The sequence below is a fragment of the Podarcis raffonei genome, chromosome 3 (assembly GCF_027172205.1).
Source record: "Podarcis raffonei isolate rPodRaf1 chromosome 3, rPodRaf1.pri, whole genome shotgun sequence".
In the NCBI taxonomy this organism is placed as follows: domain Eukaryota; kingdom Metazoa; phylum Chordata; class Lepidosauria; order Squamata; family Lacertidae; genus Podarcis; species Podarcis raffonei.
Window position 1 is genome coordinate 102,955,984 of NC_070604.1, and position 16,727 is coordinate 102,972,710.

Sequence of the window (16,727 nt, forward strand, 5' to 3'; positions counted from 1 at the left end):
TTTTAAAATTTGCTGTAATTATCTCCTTTTCTTCGTTCTATTTAAAAATATTAACATATCAAAAATGTATAAATTTCATAGAATTCATTTTGTCCACATGTTCTTTTACCTTCTTAGAACTTGTACATCTGTATCTGACAGTCTGATTTATTTCAGGTTCCACCTCTTCAGCTTCATATTCCTCATCAGGACTTTACACATCGCTAATATACAAGAATGTGACTACACCAGTCTATACCACTCTTAAAGGGGTAAGATTTTGATTTAAAAGTTGTATTTAGGGGATGAACTCTTGCGGTCTATTTCAAAAACATGACATTTCATACATTTCAGAGTAAAAAAAAAGTGCTTGAAAAGTTATTGGTACTGCTTTGGAATTGTTGTGGTGGGGATCCTACAGTTAGAATCCCAGGGTACGATGATTGGCTAGTAATTTTCCAGTAATCTTTTAGAATTTGATGAGTGTTAAATTGTTAAATGAAAATGGCAAAATATTTAAGAGGTGGAGCCTTCTGGTGGCATATTATTATTTCATGCACCAGATGTGAAACCTGAACGTAACAGTAACATTTAAAATACAGTAGAGCCAGAAATGCCGATGGAAAGAAAGTGAATGTGAAGTTCCAAATGTTGGAAAACAATCTCCAATATTCCACTTAGCTGTGGCAGGGCTTTTATCTTCTGGTACATGAAGGTAGAAGCATAAGAGGAGAGACAAAGAGCCAGCCACCAAACATTCCCATACCACAAAAATGTATTGGGTTGCTTCTATGGCATACCTTAATAATTTGGAATTGTGGCCCCATTTCTCTTTTGTACTGATTCCATAACCTTCTGAATTTCCTTTGTAAATTGAATTTTATTTGAATTTTATTTTATTTTCATTAATTTTATATTCATTATTAGAAAGCAACACAAATCAGCAACAACCCTTTCTTAGATGACTCTTCTGGGTCTGAAGAAGAAGACAGTTCCCGATCCAGTTCTCGGACATCTGAATCGGACTCTCGAAGCAGAAGTGGCCCAGGGAGTCCACGGGCTATAAAACGAGGTGGGCATAAGGCATACGAATGCAGTACTTTTGAATCAGTATAAGTGTTCTAGGGGTTCTCCTGATAACTCCCAAGTCAGTGCATTTATGGAAAGGACAAACAAGAGCTTGGATGTGGTAAGCCAGAGAAGCATTATAGAACATGACTATTGCAGTTCCTGTTGTTTTTTTAGAGAGCTGGGAACTAAAGAAGTTTTCCTGTTTCTGGAACATCTCCAACCTTTCTAAAGGCAAAACTGTTACAGTAACAGTAATGTTCGTACAACTCACATTTGACACTGATTAAGCTCTAATAGTTTGCATCTTCCAGGCTAACAAGGATTGTTTGGTTGTTGGTTGTCAACCCTTGACAAGCAGGAAATATATTATTATTATCTGCTTTGCATCCAGGGGTCTCTCTGTCTTCAATGACCTCAGAAGGTGACTATGCTATTCCTCCTGATGCCTACTCAACAGACACAGATTATTCAGAACCTGAACAGAAATTGCCTAAAACCTGCTCATCATCTAGTGATAATGGGAAAAATGTGAGTAATGTACAGCCTCTTTTATTCCAGGGCCCTTGGTTCCTTAGGCTATATCTGCACAAGTGATATCCACACTTCTTAATACTTTCTTCCTACGTTTTTCTCTGAGGTTAAACCTGCGTAATCTCTCATTATATGTGTACATAATAGGCTACTTAGAGAAAGAGAGTGGACAGAGGAGCAATCAAAATACAATTTAAAACGGCAGTACACTGGCAATTTATGCCCATTTTAAAATTCCTGGACTTTCGAGATTTCACCCACCCACCCACAGATGTTTGTGAGACAAAAGAATACATCTGTAGGATTGCAAAATGCCTAGGAGTCTGATGTAAGATGTGGGAGGAATGGAAACAAAACACAAATTAGAGATTTGGTAGAGATGTGTGCACAATGAGGAACTGGAAATATATGAATTGTTCCAGTTGAAGCATATGTATGTGGGTTATATGTGTTTAATTCAAATTTAACTTTCTGAAGCAAAAGATAAGCACTTACAATTTAGTTTTTATAAGTTATAAAGAGTCATCAAGAGGAGAAGCGGGAGGAGGATGAAACTGATAGATTAGGAGATGAGTGGCAAAGAGTAGAGAGAAGATGTGGCAGTGCTTATGCTAGCAGGCTATATTACCAAGGTGTTGATGGGTTCTTTCTTATGGACAATGAAGCTTTTCCGTGCATCTGGCTTATTAACTCACACCAGTAAGACTTGCAGATCAATCAAGTTTTACACTTCTACATTACAGCTAATTGTATAGCTAAGGGAAATAAAATAAATCATAATTACCCTTCAACACATTAAAAAATACCTTTTAAATTATAGGAGCCATTGGAAAAATCAGGATATTTGTTAAAAATGGGTGGTAAAGTAAAGACTTGGAAACGACGGTGGTTTGTACTCAAAGGAGGTGAATTGCTGTACTACAAATCTCCGGTAAGCAAGTGCTTTATTGTATTGTGCTTATAGTATTATGAGTTTGAATGCATCAAATGCTGCAAATCAACCTACCATTGGGCATCTATTGGTTGGTTGTGGACCTTATGACAGAAGAGCAGTTGATCACTGGAGATCTCTCTTCAAAAGGGGGAGGGAAAGAAGAACATGTTGTAGCAAGTTTAAATTTGGAGACTTCCCCTTGTGTTACCCATCTGATCTAAGTAAGCCAGCTTTAGCCGTGTTGGAAAGGACACAGAAGTCCACCACATCCTCAGTTTTAGTGTGTGCTTCCAAAAGCCCCAGAGTGCATTAGGAGCCTGGCCATAGCCACAGCCTTCCTGGGGACAACTCATATGCCACTATTGTAATTCCTGTGTTGACAGTGGCAGAGGTTTTCAACCTTTATGAGTCCACGGCTCCCTTGACCAACTACATTCTTTCTGCAGCAGCCCTGTGGGGTTGAGGAGCCCAGTTATGTCACCCCTTGCCTGCAGAGCTGGCAGTGTCTCACCCTTTTTCGAACACCTTCCCTTGTGGAGTGTTTCCTCAGCCTCCACTCCTCAAGAGTCCTCCGGGCAGCTTCTGCTACCACCCCTGGTCTCTAAGCTGCCCCCCGCCCCAAAGAGAGGTGCCACCTTACGCTGCCCTACAGGGACCTGGGACTTGTCTGTCCTTTCCCAACAGCAAGGGCTGGCAGAGTAGTTGGCTGGGCTCCCTTGCCCGCTTGCTTACTTCGAGGCAACCTCAGCTCCTGGCAAGCAGCACCACCTGACCAGCCCCAGAGCATCATTCACCTGCTGAGCTTGTAGCCAGGGCTGCTGCAACAAACAGCTGTGCAAGCCTTTGGGAGGCAGATACGCAAGAAGGCATCAGAGGAGGGAGGAGAGGAAAGAGGGACAGAAACCATGGTGCACTGGTGGAAAACCACTAGACTATGGTTATCTTTATGGGAACGAACCTTGGTGATTCTTTCATTCATGTGCTTCCTATTCCCTCTACTTTGTTGTTACTTCCCGACCCTAAACTGTGGTTAACCTATGTTCTCTTGAAACAAGCCAGCTTCGTAAGTCAATATTTGAATTTGGTTTCAGTAAACCACAGTTTGTCCAAAGTTGCAAAGAACAGGGCAAAAGCTTCCAGTCTCCTCTTTGCACAAGATCTGGTGTCTCCAAGGTTTTGGCCCTACCCAATGACACCAAAAAAAAAACATGGGACCATTTTGCCCAAAGCTATGCAGGCCCCTTCTCCTACTGACCAGACGTTTCTGAGCTATGGCCTTTCCCTGATGACCTGAAAGTTTCTCTTCTCCTCAAAAAGAGAATTTCAAAAGGAGATTCCAGTGTACAACTGATGCATCAGAACTTGTCAAGAAATTTGATTCTGTCTGTTTGGGCCTTCATTACATATCTTTAGGCACCAGGCAAAAATGTTTCTCTATAACTAGATCTTTGGCTGATTAAACAATTTATGGCCTTTTAAATGTGTCGGAAATCAAGCCTTTATCGGGAGAAACTGGCAACTCTCCCAGGCACCCAGCTTGGTCTCCTGTGGACCTCCCTGGCTGCATTCCCCAGCAGGATCCAGGCTAGGTCTCGATAGGCGATTCTTCCCAAATGTGGGAAGAACACACCCACTCCCTCCTGCTCCCCTGGCAGGGAAAAGGAGATAGACAGAAACATATTTACATGCTTTTATTTCTGTCTTTGCAGCATTACAGAAAACATGTCTGTTCTCTTCAAACTCCAGCAGTCAAGTGACAAAAACTTCCTGTACTTCCTGTACAAGAGCAAGAGGAAGAGCTCATATTACACTCTGAGCTAATTCCGGTGCATCGCCCTGTGAACTGACTGTCCCACTGTTTCCCACGGACAGTCCCAACATTCCCATCATGTTTTGTTTCCAAGCTAGCAGTTTGCAGCTGCATTGCATCCATATCGTAACATACTCCCCCATATGAATCAATGTGCGCTGTGAACAAAGCTAGATCCAGAGAAGAAAACAAACAGTTGTTACACATATAACAATCCCCTATTGTTTCAGTTCCACACTTGGAACTACCCGCCACTGGTTTCCCCAGTGTACCTCTCTGGTTGTCTGACTTCCAAGGAATGAGTGCTTCTGCATTACCTTGGTTAGGGAATGTAGTGTAACGCTTAGCAACTCCCTGTTGTGTCTTTGTCTCTGACTTGGACACACCTTTAACCTGTCTTGAGTTGTCAACAATAGTAACACATGCAATAGCTGAGTTAGCAAACTGTTTAGAATACCTCTTGGGTGGTATGCCCTTTGTAATTCTCTCAGACCTGCGTATGAGGTGCTGATCCTCTCTGCTGACTGGCTTATCCTTTGGACTCTTTGGAGAACCAGTTCCAACAGTAAACAGTGGTTCATCCTTCACTTGTGAAGGTCTAGCTATTGTGTGAGATTTCCTCTCAACGACTGTGTCAACTGAGCTCTTTGAGCTATCTGTGTCACTCTCAGTACCACTATAATCAGCAAAATCAGAATCATCATCTGAATTGTCCTCAGTGGGAAATGTGTGAACAATTACTCTCTGCTGTTCAGGAATACTCTCTAGAAATGTTGTGAGAATCACCTGACCAGATTCAGACAAAATTACTCTGTAGAGACCCTTTTCATAACCTACAAAAATGCCTCTGGCATTCTTTACTCCACCTGGAGCTTCAGTTTTCACATGAGATCCAGAAACCTTAAAATAGGCAACAGAAGGTTTTCTATGGAATAGCCTTTCAAAAGGAGAACTTCCCAAACCTTTTGAAACCTTTCTCAGCCAAGTGTAACAATAACACGATAAAAGATTCAGCCCAATACTCATGTGGCAAATGTGAACTCAGCAATTGCGCCTTCATCCCATTCTGCAATTCTTTGTTCACTCTTACACAGACACTTTTGTTCCATGCACCTGCAGAAACAGCAACCTTGTGCTTAATCCCTTTCTTATCCAGGAAATCCTGAAAATCCTGTAAAAGAAAAACTGGCTTTTCATCTGTGAAAAGACAATCAATGTTAGCATCATGAACACTTTTAACCTTATCACAAAACTCTTTAAACCTTTCTAAGGCTTCTTTTGGACTCTGCAATATGTATATCCACACATAATGAGAAAAATAATCCACACACACAAGATAGTATCTTGTATTGCCTCTAGATGGTGCTAGAGGACCAATCACATCAGCATACACTCGCTGAAAAGCATTGGTAACTTTCGTCGTCTTCTGGACGTCCTTCGTCACACCTGCAAGAGAAATCATGTTAGACTCAGATGCATTACAATTTTTGCAATCACTTTGATCAATAGTCAACAAATACAGTCCATCTTTCTCTCTGGCAGAAAGATACAACTCTCCATCTTTGAAGATTTGCAGCTTTCCTTATCATAGGACAAGACCAGTCCTTTCTTTGTGATCTGTGAAACACTCAGCAGATTGAACTTCAAATCAGGAATCAAATACACATTGTTAATAGTCAAGTTCAGACTTTTAAGATACACAGTTCCAAACCCTGTCGCTTGGATTTCCTGACTATTGGCCTGTTTCACAGTGAAGCTTTGCTTCTCAAATGTGGAAAACAGTTCTCGGCGCGATGTCATGTGCTGCGTGCAGCCTGTGTCCAAAACAAAAGCGTTTTCCACTGAAAATGTGGCTTTTGTTGACAGCAATGCCTTAGCTGGTTTCTCCTGGGACTTGGTACAACTTTTGCCTGACACCTCAGGCTTTGCAGAGCTCCTCTTAGCTCCTTTCTGTTGACGTGGCTTCTTACAGTTGCGCTGAAGATGCCCAGTCTGTCCACAATTGTAACAACGGACAACGTTCAAAGCAACAGCCTGTTCTTCACTAGCAATAGCAGTGGGGGTGCCAGAACTCCGAGCTTCTCTCCCCCTGTCAGCAACATCTATTGCAGCAAGTCTGTCTCTCTCATTCAAAACCACGGAACAAATTCTCTCCACCGTAAGATCAGCGGCAGGTAGAGAACCCAGTTGACTTGCAACTGTTTTATAAGTCCGATTAAGGCTGTTAATTATCATGAAGCAGAATATCTCATCCTGTAGAGGGAAATTGCGTTGCGCTATCTGCTGGCGTAAGAATTTCATCTCTATCAAATGCGCTTGCACATCTCCATCAGGCGCTAGTCTCATATTGGTCAGCTTTTCAAAGTGCAGCAACGCTGAAGCACCAGCATCTCTCTGATGTATTCTACGCAGCGTTTCCCAAATCTCATGTGCATGTGCCAAACTCCCAATATGTACGAGTTGATCATCAGAGACACACAGAATTATGGCCGTCCTGGCTCTCACATTCTGTGAATTCCATGCTGGCGTAGGTGCAGCAGGGATGGGATTATCAATCACCCCAAAAATCCTCTGATTCTGAAGCAGGGCTTTCATCTTTACAGACCATGAGGAATAATTGTCATTAGTCAGTGGAGGTGGGTAAGGTAAGCCTCCCCCCTTCTTGGCATCCATTTTGAATCCAAGCCTCAGCTCTCACTCTCGAGCCTGTAAAATCCAAACGTCTATTGGATGTTTACTGCCTTGCACCTGGCAGCTAAAGCGCAGGCTGCTTTGGAATGTCCCTCCAAGAGCAGTGAGATAACAGACAAACCACCAGTGTTTTTCCAGCCTCTCACAGTCCTCGCGTTGGCTTGTAATTTTCCTCTTTACTTTTCAAGCTAACTAGCTCAGAAGTAGCTGAAAAGTTCTCACATCTCGTTGCTTAGCAACTGGACTTGGTAGACTGCAGTAGCAGAGCTTATCAGTCCTAAGGAATGTGAAATATGTGTCTCTCTCTCAGTGCTGTTTCTTATCCAAAAGCAGCTTCTGTGAACCAGAGAAGAATCAATCTGCATTCACTCTTTCAGCCATCAAACATTCAGCATACCTTTAGGGGTTCCGTTGCTCGTAGCTTATCAGCAAAAACGTCAGCCATCCTTGTAGCTTCCATCCGCTCGCTACCATATCTTCCTTTATCTCCTTGCAGAGGATGAATACGATCCACCAACCTCTTTTGCTGCATGTAGCAAAACCATCAACTCGTGCTACCAGATGTCGGAAATCAAGCCTTTATCGGGAGAAACTGGCAACTCTCCCAGGCACCCGGCTTGGTCTCCTGTTGACCTCCCTGGCTGCATTCCCCAGCAGGATCCAGGCTAGGTCTCGATAGGCGATTCTTCCCAAACGTGGGAAGAACACACCCACTCCCTCCTGCTCCCCCGGCAGGGAAAAGGAGATAGACAGAAACGTATTTACATGCTTTTATTTCTGTCTTTGCAGCATTACAGAAAACATGTCTGTTCTCTTCAAACTCTAGCAGTCAAGTGACAAAAACTTCCTGTACTTCCTGTACAAGAGCAAGAGGAAGAGCTCATATTACACTCTGAGCTAATTCCGGTGCATCGCCCTGTGAACTGACTGTCCCACTGTTTCCCACGGACAGTCCCAACATTCCCATCATGTTTTGTTTCCAAGCTAGCAGTTTGCAGCTGCATTGCATCCATATCGTAACAGGAGGGGGGTTTATTGCATTGTTCTTGTTCGTGTTTTATTATGCATTTTGTGTTCTCATTTTGCATTTTTGTTATGAAATGCCCGGTGTTCTTCGGATGAAGGGTGGTATACAGATTTAATGAATAATAATAATAATAATAATAATAATAATAATAATATAGACATGTTATTTATTTGTATGTTTAGTAAATTTGTCAGTCACTTTACCCTGCCTAGGGCACGTCTGTTAGGCACATCTTCTGGGGAAGAATTTTGTCCACCCCAAAATCCTTAGATGGCACATGACACATTCATTTTGAATGCAAGCATTCTTTAACAAATCAAATATGCACTCCTATCAAAAATGTCCAGAGAGATGGGCACAGTCTATTCAGAATTAGACTGCTTCAATAATAATAATAATAATAAGACCCAAGTTCCAATAGCTACTGCTACTTCCTGTTCTCTTCAGCAGACAAGGGCTAGACATAGTTTCTCTCTGGATTTAAGGAGGAATAAGTCATCAGACTCACACACACATCTAGAGGTGTGTCTGATCTTCCTGACCCAACAGCTAAATCCAGAGCAGATTCTTCATTACAGAATGTGGTCAAATCAGGATGGAGCATTCCACTGCACAACATGCATTTGGTGGCATATGCTAATCAATGTTATGTTTTAGACAACTCGTCATGGAACAGCTGAAAGTTCCCAGACATAAATTGTCCTGTGGTTAGATTAGTATCCCACCCTCTGCATCCAAAGGACGGGGATGCTCAGTTTGAGACCCCACAGAACACAAGTTGGATCTGGAGCTAAAGCATATTCATAAGTCAAATGCATTATCTATTAGAGTTTCATGTGTGGTTTCTAGATTCAGGTAGATTCTGTTTTCAATAGACATCTTGTTGTGGCTGGAGGATCTTCTAGATGAGCCGCAACAAGAATTAACATAAGATGCTGACATTCTTGCAGAACATTTCTGAAAATTTCCAGGGCAACAGCATTTGTAGCTGATGCCACAATGAGTTCTCAGCCAGGCTCTGGCTGTGCCATTGGGAGATATACAGTACGTGGCTTCACAGCTTGTCTTCTTAGCCCTTTGTTGGAGGAAAACCTTTTGGTGAGGAGGCATTGAAGTAGACAAGAAGGCCATGCTTTCAGTGAAGAAAGAGGGAAGCTGGTCCTTTTGATGTTTCTTCTATCCCTAGCAGTCCTTTCATCCCATCAGATCAATTGAAAGAGGGGGAAATCATCAGTCTCATTTTTCTCATTTTTTTTCTCCTACAGAGTGATGTAATACGTAAACCCCAAGGTCAGATTGAACTAAATGCATCCAGCCGTATTGTAAGAGGTGATGGAAAGCAAACAGTTCAGGTACTTCATTAACTTCCTATAATGAAAGAATTTGGCCTTCTCTGACCACACAGGCAGAAGGACAAACCCCTTCTTAGTGACATTTTACTAGTCTTGCACAATGAATTTTCAGTGGAACTCAGAGCACTTCCACTCAGCCGTTTATTGACTAGGTGCTGCTCATGCATAGAAGTTTTTTTTTTTTGCAGCTTCTACATAATGTCATCCTCATCAGAATACCACCCCATTCACTCTTCCTCATTAAATCCAGATTTACTGTTTCTGCAGGTTTTTTTTAATTACTGGATTTTCCATGAAAATAGTAAATCCAGATTAAAAAGGAAAATAATATTGGATAGCATTTTAATGAAGACAAAGTTGTGTAGCCATTGAGGATACTCGCAGGCGTGTGAAGCACCGAGTCCACAGTTAACTGCTCCAGGTGTCTCCAGAAGTGAATTAGGAAGCTCCTGTTGGAGTAAAGCATCAAGTAGAAATTTTGAAGGAACTTAAAAAAACTTCTGATAAGATTTACAACATTTTTCAGGAGGCTTTGATATGCCTGGAATGGAAACTGAATGATCCTTTAAGAATTTACTCTGAGAATTTTTAAATATCTGTTGATGACTTGTAAAGAAATATTTGTTCAATTAAAATACTTAATAGCCTCTCCCCACAGTATTTTGCATAAATCAAACCCCTGCGTCCAGTCACACTTCCCTGCGTCGCTCTGCTGGAAGTTGACCTGGCAGGAGAGCAGAGCTGCAGCGGTCCCGTCCGTGTGAGATGAGGGATAAATCAAGTCCAGAGACAGTTCGGTTCTTATCTCTAAAAGCGTTTATTTACAAGGCAATAAATCCGTCCGAAACTTCCGACATTCTCATCCGTGCTCCAAGAGCACACTCGCAGCTTCTGTTCCAAGCTGCTGCTCAGTGAAGAGTGAAAGTGAGTCTTGAAACAGAGAGACGCGCTGCGTCACTGCTCTGCGACAGCAGACTCCTCCTTTTTCTCCCCCTCTTTTTCTTCCCAGACGCAGGACACCTCAGAGATCTGACCCTGTCAGTTCCAAACTCCACACCCCCTCTTGTCCTGCGTCTGGAGACAGTAGCCATCAAAGCTTTCCCCATACACAGACCCTCACAGAACTCCTCGTGCTTCTGGAAGGTTAATGGTTTTGTGAAACCATCAGCGAGGTTCTTTGTTGAGGGACAGTATTTCAGAGCGACTAGCCCCTCATGAACGCTCTGACATACATTCTGGAAACGTATGTCCAAATGTTTGGTCCTCGCCTTGAATTGCCCTGTCTCAGCTAATTTAAGGCATGGTTGATTGTCTTCATGCACCACCACGGGCAGACAATCCTCTTCACAGATTTCCTCGACCAAACACACATAGAACTCCAGTTCTCTGCAAACCTCTGATAGCGCACTGAACTCAGCTTCAGTAGATGAAAGCGCTATGAGACTTTGCTTCCGGGACCTCCACCCAATCACTGAGTCCCCAAACTTCACCACTAGGCCTGACACTGATTTGCGGTCCTCAAGGTTAGCCCAATCCGAATCCACCCAGGCGGTCAGCTTAACATCACCCTCAGCTGACATCTTGAGGCAAAAGTCTTTGGTATCTTGCAGGTAACGTAGCACCCGCTTAACACCATTCCAGGCCTGCACACTAGGACTTGAAGCCTCTCTACTGAGCAGATTGACAGCAAACGCTATGTCTGGTCTGCTCCACTGTGACAGATACAACAGACTACCCAGAGCTGACTGAAAGAGTTCAGTGTTTTCGAACACCACGCGTTCTACTTGCTGACACTCCTTCACGTACCCAGCCTCCATGGGTGATCTGGCACCTGCACAATCAGACATCCTGAACTTCTCAAGCAACTGCTTAATCTTACCTTTCTGGCGAAGCAAAAAGCTTCCATCACTTGCTCTTGCGATTTCTACGCCTAGATAGGACTTGACATCTCCAAGTTGCTTCAGCTTGAACCGCTTACCAAGCTCCTTAGCAAACTTCTCCACCTGTTCACTTGTCCTTGCCATCAACAAGATGTCATCAACAAACACCTGTGCCACTTGCTGTAGCAAGCCTGAATCTCTAATGTAAAGACAACTGTCTGCAAGAGATCTCTTAAAACCTAGCTTTTCTAAGGCTTCATGTAGGCACATATTCCAATTCCTGGCAGATTGGCGTAACCCATAGATGGATTTGTGCAACCGCCACACAACGCCTGGCTCACTGACTTCGAACCCTGGAGGAGGACGCATGTACAACTCCTCCTGGAGATCTGAGTTCAGGTAGGCGACATCCACATCAAAATGGTTCACCTTCCAACCTCTCTGTGCTGCTACTGCCAAAAGCATTCTCAAAGTCTCCGCCCTAGAGGTCGGCGAATAGACCTCTGTGAAGTGGACTCCGCGTCTCTGTGTAAATCCACGCGCCACTAACCTCGCTTTGTACTGTGGCTCTCCTGCTTCTGTGGGTTTAAGACGGTAAACCCATCTGCAGCTTACAGCTTGCTGGTTAGCCGGCAGCTGTGTGAGTGAGAACACTCCAAGAGACTCCATTGAGTTCATCTCCTTCTGCATCGCCTCATGCCATTTGCTGGCTTCTTCCCGAGGCAACTTCTGAACATCCTCAAAGGATTCAGGTTCACATCTAGCCACACCAACCCAGACACTCGTGGCCTCATACCTTTCAGGTGGCTTCCCTTTGGTTGATCTTGCTGACCTCCTCAGCGTGAATTCTGGAACTGCGCCTGATTCACCTGGATCAACCCTCCTATCCTCTATGTCAGAATCATCCCCCTCTGACCTGCTGCGCCGTTTAGGGCGAACAGCTGGTCCTGCTGGCGAGGATGGTTCACTCCTTGGCTCAGACTTGACAGAGACCTGTGGAGGGGTCCTGGGACTCCCTTTTGGAGAGATACGGAGCATCTCCCTTGGAGATCCCGGCTCTGGACTCTGTGGCTGTGGACTGTGCTCATCAGCAACAGGTTCAGCCTCGCCCTCCTCTTCCTCATCTGAGTCTACCAGAACATCCGGGTTTCCGTGAAGCCGCTTCCACCCACTCTGCTCGCAAAACTCAGCACTGCCGCTAATAAGCAGCCTGGACTGGTTGCCAGTAGGGTATGCGAAGCGCCACGCCTTCGAACCCGGCTCATAGCCCACAAAGATCATTTTCCTGGATCTTGGCTCCCCTTTCCTGCGCATGGCCTTTGGAATCAGAACCCAAGCCGTTGACCCAAAAGTGCGCAGAAAATGTACTTTGGGCTTTTTCCGATGAAGCAGAAAGAACGGTGTGTCTCCTACACTGGAATTGAACACTCTATTCTGCAGGAAGCAAGCTGTTCTATAACTCTCGGCCCAAAAGCGCTGTGGCAGCCCCGAGTCTGCCAACATAGCATTCGCTGACTCCTGTAGCGTGCGAAACTTCCTCTCTGCAACCCCATTCTGTTGCGGAGAGTGGGGGGCCGTCAGTCGATGACTGATACCCTTCTGCCTGAAGAACGATTGCAGCGCAGAACCTGTAAACTCCCCCCCACGATCGGACTGAAAGGAAACTACTTTGGTAGAGAACCGTAGCTCTACCGCTGTGATCCAATCCCTGATCAGTGCAGCTGCCTCTGACTTCTGTTGCAGCGCAAATAGCCATGCATGTTTTGTAAAATCATCAACCAGAACCAGAACCCACTTTGATCCAGCTAACGAAGGTGTCGGCATGGGTCCCGACAAATCTGAATGGACAAGTTCAAAAGGTTTACTGGTTTTCCTCTCAGACCTGGGATATGAGCATGTTACGACCTTTGATTGCTTACAGGCTTGACAATCTAGGTATTTGTCACATGCTTTGAATCTGCACCCAATGGTGTTGTCTGTGGCCTTCTTCACATATGACCACCCTGCGTGTCCAAACCTGCGATGCCATAAGTGTAAGCAATCATGGTGTGGTGGGATGTTGGCACACTGCCCTTGGGCATCTTCAATGGACTCTCCACTAGCCCCATTTTCCACCAGCCCCATTTTCCCACCAGCCCCATCTTCAATGGGCATCTTGACCAGAAAGAGCGTGCCTCTTCTCTGGACACTGTGGATCTTCTTCCCATTCCTGAAAAAGGAACACACATTGTTAGAAAACAAAACATCAAACCCAGCAGCCATAAGGGCTGGCACACTTAAAAGAGAGTGGGCAAGCTCTGGTACCACAAAAGCTTCTACCCAATGATCTATGAAAGAGCAATAAAGAAGACCAGTTTCAGTCAATGGTCTTTGAGACCCATCTGCTAAAGTAACATAGCGTCCAGTTTTAACTGTCTTGCAGTTCCTCAAAAGCCCAGAAGAGGTCACAAGACAATGAGTGGCTCCGGAATCGATCACGAGAGATAAAGAGTGTCTCTGGTTGTTTTCCACAGATGCCATGGCGTTGCTAGCATTCCCATCGGTTGCCATGGCCACAGCCTCTCCCCGGCTAGGGCTCTTGCCTTTTCTCAGAGACGCTAGCGCAGCTGTGAGGTGATAAGACGCCTTGTCTTTGTTTTTCTCCTGGCCTGCTGCTTTCCCACGTCGTTGCTGGGAACCGGCCCTGGGAACCTGCTTTGTTGACATTCCACGCCGGCCAGTCTCCTTGCTGCCACCCTGCGCCTCTAGCGGACAATTGCGGATCAGATGTGTATTGCTACCACACCGATAGCAGCTTTTGGAAACAAAGGCTCTTACACAGTCCTCGCCACTCCTGGCTGCTGCCCCCCCACTCCTTCTTGGGGTGCAGCCTGCGGGCTCTTTCCCAGCCCTCTGCCTCTTCGATTCTTCGTCAATCAAGCGTCCGCTAATATATTCGATCGTAAGATCCTGCGGTGGCATCGTTTCCATCGTGAGAACCAAGTTCTCATAACTCCTGTCCAAAGAGCTTAAAAGCGTGTAAGCCTTAAGTTCATCTGGGAAGGGCACATTGAGCTGACGCAGCTTACTGAAAATAGTCAGCACCTGAGCAATGTGATCCCTTATCGATTCCCCTGGGGACAGCCTCTTCTCAAACAGAGAGCGTATCACATGGATCTTTGCCCCAGCAGTAGTCCTCTGATGTACTCTAGTCAGAGCGGACCAAATCTGATGGCAGGTACGTAAGCCATCAATATGAGGGAGCTGTGATGCTTCGATCGCCATCACCACATGGGACATTGCTTTCTTGTCTTTCTTTGCCGCCGCTGAGGCCCTCTCCTCCTCTGCGGGAGTTGCATTGGGCGGGGCCGGGGCTGGATCGGCCTGCGTGCATTCCCATAGCTGCTTTCCCTCCAGCCAATAAAACATGCGCTTGCTCCAGTCCTCCCAATTGGCCCCATTCAGTCTTTCGAAGGGGATATTGAAGCTCTCATGGCCCTGCTGTGCGGCAGCCATCTTCCCCCCCCCCCCGGGGCTTCAGCGTACTCACAAGTTTGCCAGCAAGCCGGACCTCCGAAGCAGCCGTTCCTCCTGGCTCTTGGCTCCGCTCTCCGGCACCTCCCTTCTGCCCTTTCCTGGCAGGAGATTACAGCAACACGTCGCTGGCAGCCTTCTCCCTTCTCACACTTGTCAGGAAACGCGATACGTCCATAACCTTTGCATAAATCAAACCCCTGCGTCCAGTCACACTTCCCTGCGTCGCTCTGCTGGAAGTTGACCTGGCAGGAGAGCAGAGCTGCAGCGGTCCCGTCCGTGTGAGATGAGGGATAAATCAAGTCCAGAGACAGTTCGGTTCGTATCTCTAAAAGCGTTTATTTACAAGGCAATAAATCCGTCCGAAACTTCCGACATTCTCATCCGTGCTCCAAGAGCACACTCGCAGCTTCTGTTCCAAGCTGCTGCTCAGTGAAGAGTGAAAGTGAGTCTTGAAACAGAGAGACGCGCTGCGTCACTGCTCTGCGACAGCAGACTCCTCCTTTTTCTCCCCCTCTTTTTCTTCCCAGACGCAGGACACCTCGGAGATCTGACCCTGTCAGTTCCAAACTCCACATGACTAGGTTAACTTCAAACTCTGTTTATTACATACTTGATGTTTAAATGTAGGTACCAGTAGAATATGGTTATGATGATTTGTATTACCACAGTTCAAGGTTATTTCTTCCATCACTTTGCAGCTGACTACTGAAAAACGAACCTATTACTTGACTGCAGATTCCCCAAACATATTAGAAGAATGGATCAAAGTACTGCAGAATGTTCTTAAAGTACAGGCTGCAAGTCCACTTTTCATTCAACCAGATGTTAAACCTGCCATGAAAGGCTTGCTTACCAAGGTAGAAATCCTTATTCTCCAGTACCATCAGCTTTGCTTTTGTAAATTAGCAAATTCTTTGCAGATAGAATTAAGAGATGAAGGTGAATTTCAGAAATATAGCAACTCCCCAATTCACAGCCCAAACCTTTTCTAAATTTGAGTACAATGAGTTAGCCACTGCTGGTCAGTACCCTCCAAACAACCTTACTTTTGCAAGGGGTGGAGGTCTGATGGTGGAAAGGGCTTGTTGGGGACAGTAAAGGCTTTGTCGATTTATTCTTATACTTGGAAACTCCTGAGCATGCTCAGAAGCGTTATTTCCTGCAAAGGTACATGGGGCTTCCAATTTCCTGTCTCCTGGCCCAGTTCATTGAATTGGAAGCCAAAGGAAATTAAAATATTTTTGCACAACCTGTTAACTTGAGGTTAAAGTTTGCTTGGGCAAGGACAGCTGAGAGCATTCTTCTCAAGGCTGGGTTTTTGTTCTTCCCTAGAAAAGCTCAGCATGTTCCTGGGCTTTTTCTGAGAATTGCCAGGGGCAAACTAGATGTAACATGAAACACCTCTTTTGTATTTAAAAAATACAAATAATATAAGCTTGAGGAACTGGCAGTTGTGATCAGAACAGGCATAAAGGGGAAATTTAATCATTTTCTCTCCACTGCAATCGTCTGAATCTGGTATTTGCTTTGTGGAGAAACCATTCCAACATTTCTATCATTGAAAATGGTCCCTTGTGTACTTAAAATAAAGTAAAGGAATGTAAGGGACGGTTGGCGCTGTGGTTAAACCACAGAGCCTAGGACTTGCTGATCAGAAGGTCGGCGGTTTGAATCCCCATGATGGGGTGAGCTCCCAATGCTCGGTCCCTGCTCCTGCCAACCTAGCAGTTCAAAAGCATGTCAAGTAGATAAATAGGTACCGCTCTGGCGGGAAGGTAAACAGCGTTTCCGTGTGCTGCTCTGGTTCGCCAGAAGCGGCTTAGTCATGCTGGCCACATGACCCGGAAGCTGTACACCGGCTCCCTCAGCCAATAAAGCGAGATAAGCACCACAACCCCAGAGTCAGCCACGACGGGATCTAATGGTCAGGGTTCCC

General features: G+C 45.0%; 1 protein-coding gene across 3 annotated transcripts in view; it reads left to right on the forward strand.

Annotated features, from left to right (window-relative positions):
• The window catches only part of PLEKHH2 (pleckstrin homology, MyTH4 and FERM domain containing H2), a 69,302-nt gene that overhangs the window by 35,571 nt on the left and 17,004 nt on the right, over positions 1 to 16,727 (forward strand). For all 3 annotated transcript variants that reach the window (XM_053383341.1, XM_053383340.1, XM_053383342.1), the window contains 6 exons: positions 157 to 251; positions 907 to 1,051; positions 1,442 to 1,578; positions 2,402 to 2,512; positions 9,309 to 9,395; positions 15,490 to 15,648. In XM_053383341.1, the coding sequence (XP_053239316.1) occupies positions 157 to 251; positions 907 to 1,051; positions 1,442 to 1,578; positions 2,402 to 2,512; positions 9,309 to 9,395; positions 15,490 to 15,648 (734 nt within the window). The remainder of the gene's footprint in view (positions 1 to 156; positions 252 to 906; positions 1,052 to 1,441; positions 1,579 to 2,401; positions 2,513 to 9,308; positions 9,396 to 15,489; positions 15,649 to 16,727) is intronic.